The 12,374-nt window shown below is 41.4% G+C and overlaps 1 protein-coding gene across 2 annotated transcripts in view; it reads left to right on the forward strand.

Annotated features, from left to right (window-relative positions):
- LOC147692372 (cytochrome P450 2G1-like) overlaps positions 1 to 12,374 on the forward strand; it is a 312,091-nt gene that overhangs the window by 171,073 nt on the left and 128,644 nt on the right. For both annotated transcript variants that reach the window (XM_086938594.1, XM_086938595.1), the window contains one exon: positions 9,596 to 9,772. In XM_086938594.1, coding sequence (XP_086794720.1) covers positions 9,596 to 9,772 — 177 coding nt within the window. The remainder of the gene's footprint in view (positions 1 to 9,595; positions 9,773 to 12,374) is intronic.

Raw genomic sequence — 12,374 nt, forward strand, 5'->3', positions numbered from 1 at the left:
GGTATCTGCTGGCCCCCAACCCATTCTCTCCTCTGCACATCTGTCTCTTTTCATTTCTTCACCATTAGGCAACTTTCCACCGGCCCTATATTGACTTCCCTTTGAAAGTCTCAACACACTTCACAATTACCTTTTTTCCAACACGGCCCTCCTTGGTTGATTGAAGCAGGTTTCTCCTTTCCTCACTTTGCTTGCCTTCTTTCTTAATATACTTCATCGCCACAATTTCACTAAATGTCTCTGGTAATGATGTAGCGTGAATAGCATTTTATTTGTAGGGGTGCATTATTATCACACGTGTAGAGCGCACACGCATATAATCATTTGTTGTAATAACTTGAAGTGCTAGAATTGTGAATTGTATTAACTCGAATTGTGGTGTGCTTAGGTAATTGAAAAGTAGCATGGACAATTAAAGTAGAAAGCGGATGTAACCAGCAGAAAACATTAATACGAAAAACTCATGTTGTGAGACTATAAATATTCATGTACTAAAAGTGTTTGTTAATCGTGTCATTTTAATGTAGGTAAATGCATTTAATTGAACGTGCCTTATTTTCCTATGCAAATTCATACAGTTCACAGGCTAGTTTCTTATGTTATCTGAAGCTTGTAGGCCTGAAATGGATTTCCCTGGAAATTCTCGCTTCAGAAATATTAGCTGAATTTCATGTGTGCTGTGGAATTTGCTATAAAAGAAGTGCCCTTGTTAGCTAGAATAATGTCTTTGTTTTATTAGTCAGGCAAGGAGTGAAGAAGTTACATCGTAAACTCGAGTTCATAAATAAAGGCTGCTGTGCTTCACACAAGAGAAGGCCTGGGCCCAAGGACATCTTGTTGCAAAACAAGAACACAGTTATCCCATGGAAAACTGCTTTCAAAATCGTACTCGGAGCAGATGGCGTGACCCGCAAAGACTCTTGGGAAGGATACCTGAGATATTCGGATGTTGAAAATAGGGACAGTGCCCGCTTTTTCTACCTTCAGAAAGAGAGCTTCAGAGAACGAGCCCTCTCTCTGTAGCTTTATGCCACATGACACATTAATTGTGGAGAGACATCTTAGGAAGACTCCACAAACTGACACCATTTAACTTTCCTTTCTGAAGATGCAGAAGAAGGGATGTCACTTAGCGTTAGAGTAGGCCTGATTAATGATTCTTACTCACCAACCCTTGATGCAGGGAAATTTGGACTCTTGCTTTCTGATACTCCGCATCCTATTTCTTGAGCTAATTGTCTTGTTTATGCAACATCGTCTCAATTGGATACACAGATTTAGTTTCTTGCTGATTCCAATGTATTTCTTTACCCTCATGTTGAGGTGTCTTTGTGTTCAGCTGTTTTTGGCACTGTTATAAATTAACTAACCTTATGCAGTTGTCTATGTTTGTTAGGTGTCGAAAGAATTTCTCAATGATTTGATTGACAATATAACAAACTTTCTCCCCTCTACGCTTCCATGCTGCTAAAAAGAACCATCAGATGTTGACCCTAGAATAGGTCCAGGACCTTATGGGACCGGCCCTTTCAGTTGGTAGCAGAGCAGTATTGCTAGCACATGAAGCGAGAGGAGAATCCAAAACTAGCCTAGAAAGGTGAAACCTTGAACCCCAAAGTCCCAAAATAGAGCTCAATGACAGAGAATAAAAGACGACGGAATCCTGCGGAGACTGATGGAGTTTGATGGTGTGACAAGATCAGTGGCAAGCGGAGGTGTGTGTATTAATAGGGTGTATGTTGTGTGGTAGGTTGCAGGAATTATTTGATTGTGTGATGTTTTGCGGAGTTGGTGCGAGACTCGAGTGAATGTGGTTTCAGGCCGGACATTGTCCGAGGATTGAGATTTCAGTTTTAGGTCATGAAGTTGTTTAGGAGACCGGGATATATTAAATGGTGGAGAACACACTGAGATTGATTGTGATTCTCTGACTGAAGAATTGATGCGTCGTTGTGAGATGTCATCGGCAGCTCCACCTAGGATGAGAACTTTGTGTGAATGGGACATATGGGAATCGTTTAGTGAACCTTGTGTACAGAGGTGAACTACACTGATTCAGGTTTCTGGCGCAGGTCGAGGGTCACCGTGCATGAATGTTCTTTGGATGACAATTGCGGAGTTTAAGACAATTGGGTGAGTGAATGTGCATGGAGAAATTGTAAGGGAGGGTGAGTCACTGTGAAGACTGAAGGTGACATCAGAGTGTGCTGCACTGCGATAGGTCGGTTGGTGTAATGCCACACTGAGATTGCTTAGCTGTCTTCGGGAAGTTTTGGTTAAAGAATTTGTTTGTCGAAAACGTTTAACTTATTGCAATTCAATCTTGCAATGTTTTAGAGTGTTGCAGAGTCTTTACAGTGGTGATCAAGGGGTTGTGACTCGGGTGGGCAAAGAGGCACCACCTAAGGATACTCCAGCACATTATCTGGTGAAAAAAAGTAGGGCTCCATACTATAATTTGGCTTCAAAATTGGCGTAACATCAGTAAAAAATTTGGTGAATTGTCATTTCCACATTTTGATTCATTTCTGTTGGATGTAGTGTACAAGTTGAGAGGACTAATGTTTGCACTGCAACCTTTGCCGACAGACCAACATAGTTTGAGACATTAGATGCATGGATTCATGTAGCACATGCTAAGAAGAGGGAGAGATACCAATGGAAGATGGGGAAAGCTTTGAGGGCATGCCGGGATGCACAATGAGATGCACAGCTTAAGAGGTGGAGAGTATATACTATTGAGGGATAAAGGCTGTATCCAATGTTGGTAGGAGAGTGAGATTCCCAGGACAGGAGTAGAAGGGTGAATGGAAACGACAATAGTGACACTGGCAACAGCTTTTTGGATGGGCTGTTATTAAAGCATCCTCCACCCTAAAATCCACAGTCAAGTGATAGGGGCATTATTCGGAGAGTGTAGAAATCGTGGAAGCGCCACAGCTCAAGGGGGTCCTGGCACAGGAGTTATGGGAAGGATCTCGGCAGAAGGAGAGAGGACAGGAGTGTTCACCTTAGGAGGTATGGAACAGAACTGATTCAATGATGCTTCATGGTTACCGGAAGCTCTTACAGTACCCGTCACTATTGGTCCTGTTGTTCCTATGTATGACCAGAGCTCAGTGGGAAACCTTAGTCAACGATGGTCCATGCATGAGGAAGGAACTGGATTGGAAAGGTCAGGGAGCACGAATGGGAACTGTCCATCCTTAGTGCCTAGGGAAACTTGTACCCCTTTAACAGCTAATGCAGATCCTTCAGGAGTACGCATTGGTTTCAGTACTATACAGTTTATGCCTATGGCAAACACTAGTACAGATATACGTGTGTGGGAAACTCCAGTGAGTGGACAAATGAGTGCAGTCTAGTAAGCAAGTGCAAGTCAGGGAGCTGCTGGAAATCAACATATCCTGGATGTTTCAGACTTAGAGTCTTGGTTGAGGGATCACAATAACAGCAGGGAGAGTCAGAATAATGCATTAAATTACGGAACTATCAAGTTTGCAGTAAAGGCAAAGCTATTGGATGTAGTGAGGTTGAAGCCGGCTGAGGTGGACAAGATCATCATTAGGGGGAGCTTACATTTTGAAAGAATGGAGACCTATGAGCCAGATGACCTGTTGTTTGGAGCAAAGGATGTCACCCAAAGGGCAAGAAGAGCGCATGCGAAGTGATCAGAGTTAACTCAGAGGTACAGAGTAGATTTGTCACAAACAAACATTTTACTGGGAAATCATAGGCTTCACTACAGTGATGAGGAGCTGGAGGAAAAGAGAATGATGGGATTGAAGACGCAAATCTCAGTGTTGGTTGTACGAATAAGGGCTTGGCGTATGCTGGATAAGTAGGAAGAAAGATAGTCTAAGAAGAAGAGTACAAGGAGGGTGAGAGGGGAAACACCACCTCCAGGAGGTGGAACATCTAGAGTTGAGTCATATCCACTATGGGAGGTGCCTAATGGAGGGTTTGTGCAAGTCCCTTTCTGTAGGGGTGACCTTGCTGCCTTCACAAATGATTTCCCTAGGTTGAGAGAAACCTGCTGAATGGTACAGACAAGTGGATTGTTTTATCAAATCATGAAGGTGCTGTGGATTGACTTGAATACTCTGTTTGAAAATGTGGTTCCTAGTGATCTGTGTTCTGCTTACAAAATTACTATTGATTGGCCTGCTGATGAGCCAGAGAGGGATCCTGTAACTCATGGTCCTTCACCGCTGGTTATGAAGACGTATAAATAGGGGATCACAAGGCTGCAGTCCAGAATAGCCCCTCAAGACCTCAATTGCATTAAGATTGATCGAACAATCCAGTAGCCTAAAGTCAGTGTATGCATATTGCGAGAGGCTCTTGCAAGCCTTTAAGCAATACTTCGGGTTAGTAACACTAGACTCTAAAGACATGGGCCAATTTGTCTCAAAATATGTGATAGGACTGAGGCCAGAAATCAGTCTCATGATCCAGCAACATTTGAGCTGCTGGCAAAATAAGTCTGCAGACCAAATTCTATGGTATGCCAGGTATTGAAGTGATGAGGTGGGTTCCAAACACAGGAGGATAAAAAAAAAGTTAATGATGGTTCAAATGTGAAATGCACAGAAGAGAGAGCAGGTGCAGGAAACCAGAGGAACAGTGTTTGCAATCAAGGGATGTCCTAGCAGGTGTCCAAGTTACATCAGTTTCAGGACAGACAAGACAGGTAAGAGATGTCACTGTAGATCCCAGGACAGTGATAGATGTTACGACGCTGAAAATACCATTGCTTGCTATTTTTATAACAAGATCAGGTGTTGGAAGCGCGAGTACCACTTAAACTCAGTGAATCAGGTCTAGGAGGAAGATCTCAAGCAAGTGACAGTGACTAGGCCAAGATCTCTTAATGCGGGGGGAATCAGGACTAGTTAGTGCAAGTGCCACATTCTCCGAGAATCTCGCAGGGCAATCAAACTTATCATGAGATGCCCTTAATTGAAGCGCTGGATGCATTTGTTCAGGAACCGTCCTTATGACAGTGCCTGAGGAAGACTGTACACTTGGTGCAGTTTTAGAGGTAGACTAGAATGGACAATGAGTAGAGGCATGCGTAGATGGTCATCCCATTACATTCTTGATTGATACTGGTGCTACCTGTTCTGTGAGATCTGCAGTAGTCTCCAACCTACCCCTCTCAGGCAAATCAATCTAATTTTGATGGGAAGGGCGATGCACTTGCCTGCATTGCCAGTGACTGCTTTGATCAATATCACAGCTGACTTGGTCCTTGGCTACTGTAAAGGTTTGGCTGATGTGGTTCATTCTGTGTCTCATCAGGTTGAAGCAGCAACGGCACTGATTTCGAAAGACCTCTGACATGACCTGAGCCTAGGGGATTAGGTGCCTGTCCAAAAGCATGTAAGAAAAAACGGAATCGACTCTTGGTGGCATGGGCCATATCAGGTGATATTGGTGACCAATACTGCTGTGAAGTTTAGAGGAGTGCTGAACTGGATCCATGCTTCACATACCCGAAACGTCACAGGTGCCTCATTTTAAATGGGCTCCTCTCCCAGAAGTAATTCTAGCCATGACCGAGAGGTCACAGGAGCTGGCAAGCTATGTTCTGGAGGTTCCTGATGAGGCTGGATACCCATCATGCAAGCTGAGACGGGTCCAGCTACACAAGACCCATGAGTAGACTCTGAGGGAGATGGTAATGTTGCGAGAGGTATTGAGTCCAACTCAGCAGAAATGTGTGTGGAAATTGGGCATGTGCAGTCAAGCAACAAGGATGCCACAAATGAAATGTGGCCTGCGAGGCAGAAAGAAGGAACCTGAGACTTGCATCTGAAAGAGATCTTGCAATAATAAGTGAATATTTTGTGTCTGATCTGAGTGAGTCCAAGCAAGCCACGGGAAGCGTAAGGAGGTCCAGGAGGGCAAGAGTGTTATTTTGGAAATATTCCTTTCCTGAGTAGACTTATATGGTTACCAATGCAGGGGAGAGTGAGGTTTGAGACTTCGATACTGATTGTCAAGATCTTACTGAGAGTTCCTTGAATCAAGGCTAATGCACTTATGTCATTGACTGTGCATTTTCTGCCAAGGTTGAGTGGTTTATGAACTCTAATTCTATAAGACATTATATTTCCAAGCTTTGGAGCTCAACCACCTCCTCAAAAGATTGCAGCATAGATGGCTGAAATGTTGCAACGAGTCATTGAGGAGATTGGCTCTGATCTCATGAGGTTTGCAAAATGAACTTTTGAACTGTAAATAAAATAGCTTGAAAGAAGATAGCCTAGGCCCGAGTGGAAGAAGAATGTAAATAGGGACTTTTCATTTAGAAAAAGAAAGAGGGATAAGGAAGTCTTCCAAGCTGTGTAAATATCATGTTAAAGACTGTTAAAAGAATTTTCTAAGATCCAAAAATAAGCTGCTCAAAGACTTTGTTGCCAATGCATAAGAGGCATAGAAAAGAGACAAAGAGACTCTGTGTCTTGATCCCCTTACAGCTATAATCTGAGCCACTTTGAAAATGGCGCCTGAGGATTCGATTGTTAGACACAAATGAATTATGGATACACCTATTAAGTAATCATAGTGATAGCTGTAGTCACTAGTGAGTCTATTTTAAGTGCGCACAAAGTTGAGGAGCATGGAGTGGGGTAACAAAGGACATCCACACTGACCACTGCTGCCTCAAAAGAGGGTATACTAGGATCTCATAAAAGCTTAATTGAGCAAACATTTCACTTTCTGCATGTTGATTTATTTAAAGGTGATCAGACATTTGAATGCTTATGCTATGTTGTTATACGAGTATGTGAATACTATGCATATGAGAGATTGTTATGTATGCATGCAATTGCATGCTTCGGTTGAGGAAGGAAATAGATATCATCACTTACCTTTGACGTGTTATATTAGATGTAGTTTGCTCTTTAGCATGTTTTATGGAAAGAGTCATTATGAGTACTATTTCTTGAATCACGATTTTGTACTCTCGGAAGTTCCAGTTTATAAACTGCTGAACAAATGTGATTATTACAAGCAAGAAGTGAGAATGGAAAAGTCACATAGACACAACTTAACCTGCACATTAATAGACATAGAAAATAAATTTGTAAATCAAGTAGAGGATAGACATAGAGGCTTTCTGTTAAGCTTAATAATAGGGAAGTGAAATGAAAATCGAACAATAGAGAGAAACATGGACTGAGTGCTAGTGAAATTGTGGGAGAAATTTTTGGAGTGAAGATACCTAGTTTGGGTGTGGTGCTGAATGAAATCAGATCAGAAGGATGCCTACCATTGTAGGTAAGTTTTCGGTTAACACAGCTCAGTCATTGCTACTTACAGATGGAGAAATGGTTTAGATAAGGGTGATGGTGATGCAAAACTGTCTTGCTTTAGATGTGTTATTAAAGGAAAAATAGAAAGTGCCCACACCTCAACAAATGAACAACTTATTCAAAGAAACACATGTAACTAAATGACACATGTGAAGGTACATTTATTTATACCAGCAATTCATGTTGTTTATGGATTTTTCAACAAAATATTTTAGAAAGCAGAAAAAGAGGGATAAACCCAAACACTCAACACAGTGATTGAACTAATACAAACAGTAATTGACAGTGGTGAACAACAAGAATCAATGAAAAACATGAAAACACAGAGCAACGATATTAGAATTTAGAACATTTGATGATTCATAGTTCCATATAAATGTCAAATTTGTAACCACCAAAGCGAAGTGAATGCAAAACGTTTTGCATTCATCCCGAAGCCCCACATGTGGAGACTGACTGTCCACGGACAGCGCGCCTCGTTCACGGACTTAAAGCATTACAAAGACCGCCTTCCCAATTCCTGGGCCGCCACGACTCTTGCTGCAAACCCAGGTAGAATCACCACGAGACTTTCAGCTTAGAGGGAAATCGCTTTCCGAATATGAAATAACGCAAGGATACAAAGTCTTTTTTACCTCGATCTCCTCCCTCTAAGAGGCGCCGGACGGTGCACATAGAGAACTAAAACCTTTGAAGTACCGCCCCCTGTCCAGTGATCAGCACTCCTGAGCCTGATAACCACAGACAATTCACAAAGCCCTGATGAGGGTTCGATTACGTTCTGCTCGAACCTGAAACGCGTCGGCACTGCGCAAGAGCACAGTAATACATTAAATGTATCCATGCCAATGAACATTATACAAGCTCTTGCTCCCCTTTTTGTTTCACTTCGCTTTGGTGGTTACAAATTTGACATTTATATGGAACTATGAATCATCAAATGTTCTAAATTCTAATATCGTTGCTCTGTGTTTTCATGTTTTTCATTGATTCTTGTTGTTCACCACTGTCAATTACTGTTTGTATTAGTTCAATCACTGTGTTGAGTGTTTGGGTTTATCCCTCTTTTTCTGCTTTCTAAAATATTTTGTTGAAAAATCCATAAACAACATGAATTGCTGGTATAAATAAATGTACCTTCACATGTGTCATTTAGTTACATGTGTTTCTTTGAATAAGTTGTTCATTTGTTGAGGTGTGGGCACTTTCTATTTTTCCTTCATTATAGTATGGTCCAGCCCCCCTCAGTCCCGACCAGGACCTGACTCCTTCTTTTCGCCTTAGATGTGTTATTGGCAAAAGAGGGTGGAATCTTTCAGATGCTGAAGGTCCAACAGTGTTGTACTTATATCCCTAACAAAAGTAAAGATATGAAGGGATATATAAGTAAAATCACTGAAATACATCATGAGATACATGATCTGGCAACCGAGGGAGTTTAAGACAATATTAGGAAGGGATTTGGAGCAGTTGGAAGTTGATTTGCTAACCGAGGAAAGGGAGTTGTTGGATATATCTTGAAGCCAGTTATAATTGTTGTAGTCTGTGTTTTCATCTTGGGAAGGATATCTGAGATATTGGGATGTTGAAAATAGGGAAAGCGTCCACTTCTTCTTCTGCCTTCGGAAAGAGAGCTTTGGAGAACGAGCCCTGTCTCTGTAGCTTAATGCCACATAACCCCTTAACATTGGGAAGACTTCTTAGGCAGACTCCATTAACTTTTAACTTTTCTTTCGGATGATGCAGAAGTAGGGATGTCACTTAGCGTTAGAGTAGTGATAGATCAATGTTTTTTACTCACCATCCATTGATACAGGGGCATTTGGACTCATGCTTTCTAATCCTCTGCATCCTATTTCTTAAGCTAATGGTCCTGTTTATGCTACATAATCTCCATTAAATACGCAGATTTTGGTTTCATTCTGATTCCGATGTATTTCTGTATGCTCATTTTGAGTTGTCTTTATATTCAGCTGTTTTTGGCATTGTAGTAAATTAAATAACCTTGTGGAGTTGTCTCTGGTTATTAGGTGTCCAAAGGATTTCTCGATGATTTCATTGACAATAATGACAAATTTCCCCCCTCTACACTTTCATGCTTCTAAAAAGAACCATTGGATTGTGACTCTAGAATAGGTCCGGAACCTTACGGGCTTGGCCCTTTCAGTAATATCAATCAGCCACATCAATCTCCACAGTACAGCAAAAACTGAAAAAACATCTCCGTGACAGATTAGGGTAGATTATTTTTGTGTTTTATCTTATTACAGCTTTATGAAATGTTTCCTGGAGTCATGTATTACTTGCCTGGACCTCACAACAAAATGTTCAGCATTTTTGAAGGCTTTGAAAAATTTCTTCTGGATAGAGTGAAAGAGAACCAAGCTACACTTGATGTAAACTCTCCTCGAGACTTCATTGACTGTTATCTCATCAAAAAAGAGCAGGTACTGTGATCAATGAAATACACATTATGATGGTGCCAAAATCAGATATTATTAAGTTTTCATGATTTAACTGCACATACTAACATAGTTCAGGGTATGGATTGAGAAATCATCTGCCCTTGCTTTAAAATGAACAAAATAGTCAATGCCATGCTTAGCATTTGGGGGAGGGGGCAGATCTACTAATGTGTCCAGCAAGGCAAGTTGCAATGCTGCATTGCGTTAAGGGGAGAGAGCTGACCTGTGCCATATTTACACATACATGGTGCTGTTCAGCTCTCTCCTTGCGCCTGTGCACTTGTGACTCCCTTGCACCAGTGCAGGCTCCCTTATGCCATGATTTAAGGATGCCAGTGTTGTGGGTCAGATTGTTTTTGTGTAGGAAGTGTGGTCTTCCTGCACAAAAACAATCTTTAGAGGCAAATTTCTCTTTGTATATGTGCTGTAGAATGCGGAACACATGCAAAGAAGGCTTAACAAGGAGAGCATTTTGCATTGTGGCTGGAACACAAAAGTGATGAGAGCAGGACGGAAAATGTTAGTAAATCTGGGTCTGGATGAGTAGGAATATTCAGCTATGATATATTTAGTCTCATTCTTATGCATGGCATCACTAAGCCCTAATTCCTAATTAAGCAAACTTAGTATTTCCTGACATTAATTTCATGTATCTTTTTTAAAATTATTACACTTTTTTTCATATAAAAGCTGTGCAGATACAGTATTATCAGGGTTTGGTTTCTCTCATGAATAGTCCATTTGCTGTGAGTACAAAGAAAACCTGTAAAAAGTGCTAACAGTCGTTGTGGGTTAGCATTAAAGGCTTATTCTCAATGATGGAAAACTATTATCACTTTGCATTTCGATAGCGCACGTTGCTTATTTTTGCTTATAAGCATCGCCAAACTTCAAGCATGGCATGTGAGCAGTTTTGTCTGATTTTTGGACAAATTTAGAGCCCACTTTATTATTTCGCGGATGGAGGCATTTCGTTGGCTTGGCGGAGGAATGAATATCTGCCAGGCCGAGACTACTCTGCCTGCTAAATATTGAAATGATTGCCAAAGCGGTGGTCAATCAATCAATAAAATTTGCTTTATTTCAATAGCAAGTATCAATTCAATTCAAAAAGTCTTTATTGTGATTGTTCATCTTAAAAGACAGGACAGTCAATTAATTACAAAAGGTTACAACCATGAATACACCTTAGCAAAAGTGCTATCTTCATGGTTTCACAGAAAAATCTAAAAAAATAAATACCTATAGTTACAGTTTTAAAAACAGTTCTTAAGAAAGGATTAAATATAACCCATGCACAAGACTTTATACACATAATAAAATCCTTAAAATTTCCGTTCCACATGGTGGACACAGTAGCCCAACAATTTAATCAAATGGCTATTGAGGCCCTCCATATTTCACCCGTTGTACCCATGCCCAACTCAGGAACTTAGCTACTCCAATAACTGCGATATCGTTAGAGCCAGATTTCAGTATCCTCTTAGCGACCATCGCAGAGCTAGTTCCTAGGTTCCGACATGCTGATTTCAGCCACAAGCTTCTGGGTTGTTGGTAAACTGGGCAAACATATAAAAGATGATCAATATCTTCTGTATCATCTGGGCAAAAACGGCACTTATCGCTAGTTCCTGGGTGCCATTTACATGTTAACCTACTAAGTGGCAGTGTCCCAACTCTAAACTGATGATAAAGCTTACGATCTAAGGGCTTCGTTATGAGATCCCAGTAACTTTCCAGGCAGGGTTCATCTTTTAGCTCAAGGACATCCCTAGACAGAGTAGAGCTAGTAAGGGAGGAGAATCTCCTGATTTTAATTAGCTCCCAATATGCTGCTCTATAAGATTCTTTTGAGGGGAATTCCGCCATCTCTGGGCTATCCCAGAGATCCCTCATCCCCATATCAATAAGTAGAGCTTAAATACTGGATAACCATGAGATTCTGTGTGAACGATTCAATTCCCTTACTTCTAACAGCGCCCTGGAAAAAAGGTGGAGCTCTGGAGTGATCCAGAGACGCCTCCAAAAAGCCAGCGGCCTGTAGCGAGCAATGTCCTCAATTGCATGGCAGCCTAGATCAAGGAGCAATGGAATGCGGGGGTAGGATTGAGGCAGAACCACAACTGATCTCATAAATGTATTCTGTGCAATAGACAGTTGGGTCAAATTACTAAATCCCCAGGATTCAGCACCGTATAGGATAGCAGGAATGACTTGCGTGGAGTAGATTTTAACAACAGGAGCTATGGGCTTGGTTAGAGATAACCTGTGTTCCTTATTCAATGCTCCAGCTAATTGGGCCTGTTTCAGCGCAAAGATCTTAACTTGGGGTTTCCAGCTCAACTGTCACCGAAAGTGACACCCAGATAAGTGAAGACATCGGTCTGTTCCAGGAGCTTCCCACCCATAAACATTTGTGCTTTGATGGGCCTGGACCCATGGAGCACCATAAACTTAGTCTTCCCTACATTAACCACAAGCTCATGTTCGCGGCAAAACATCTCGAAGCGAGTCAGTGCCAGCTGTAATCTATGTCTCATCTTCGATAGTATCAGGGTGTCATCCGTGAACATGAGCAAGAGCA

Source organism: Lissotriton vulgaris, chromosome 9 (assembly GCF_964263255.1).
Source record: "Lissotriton vulgaris chromosome 9, aLisVul1.2, whole genome shotgun sequence".
NCBI lineage: Eukaryota > Metazoa > Chordata > Amphibia > Caudata > Salamandridae > Lissotriton > Lissotriton vulgaris.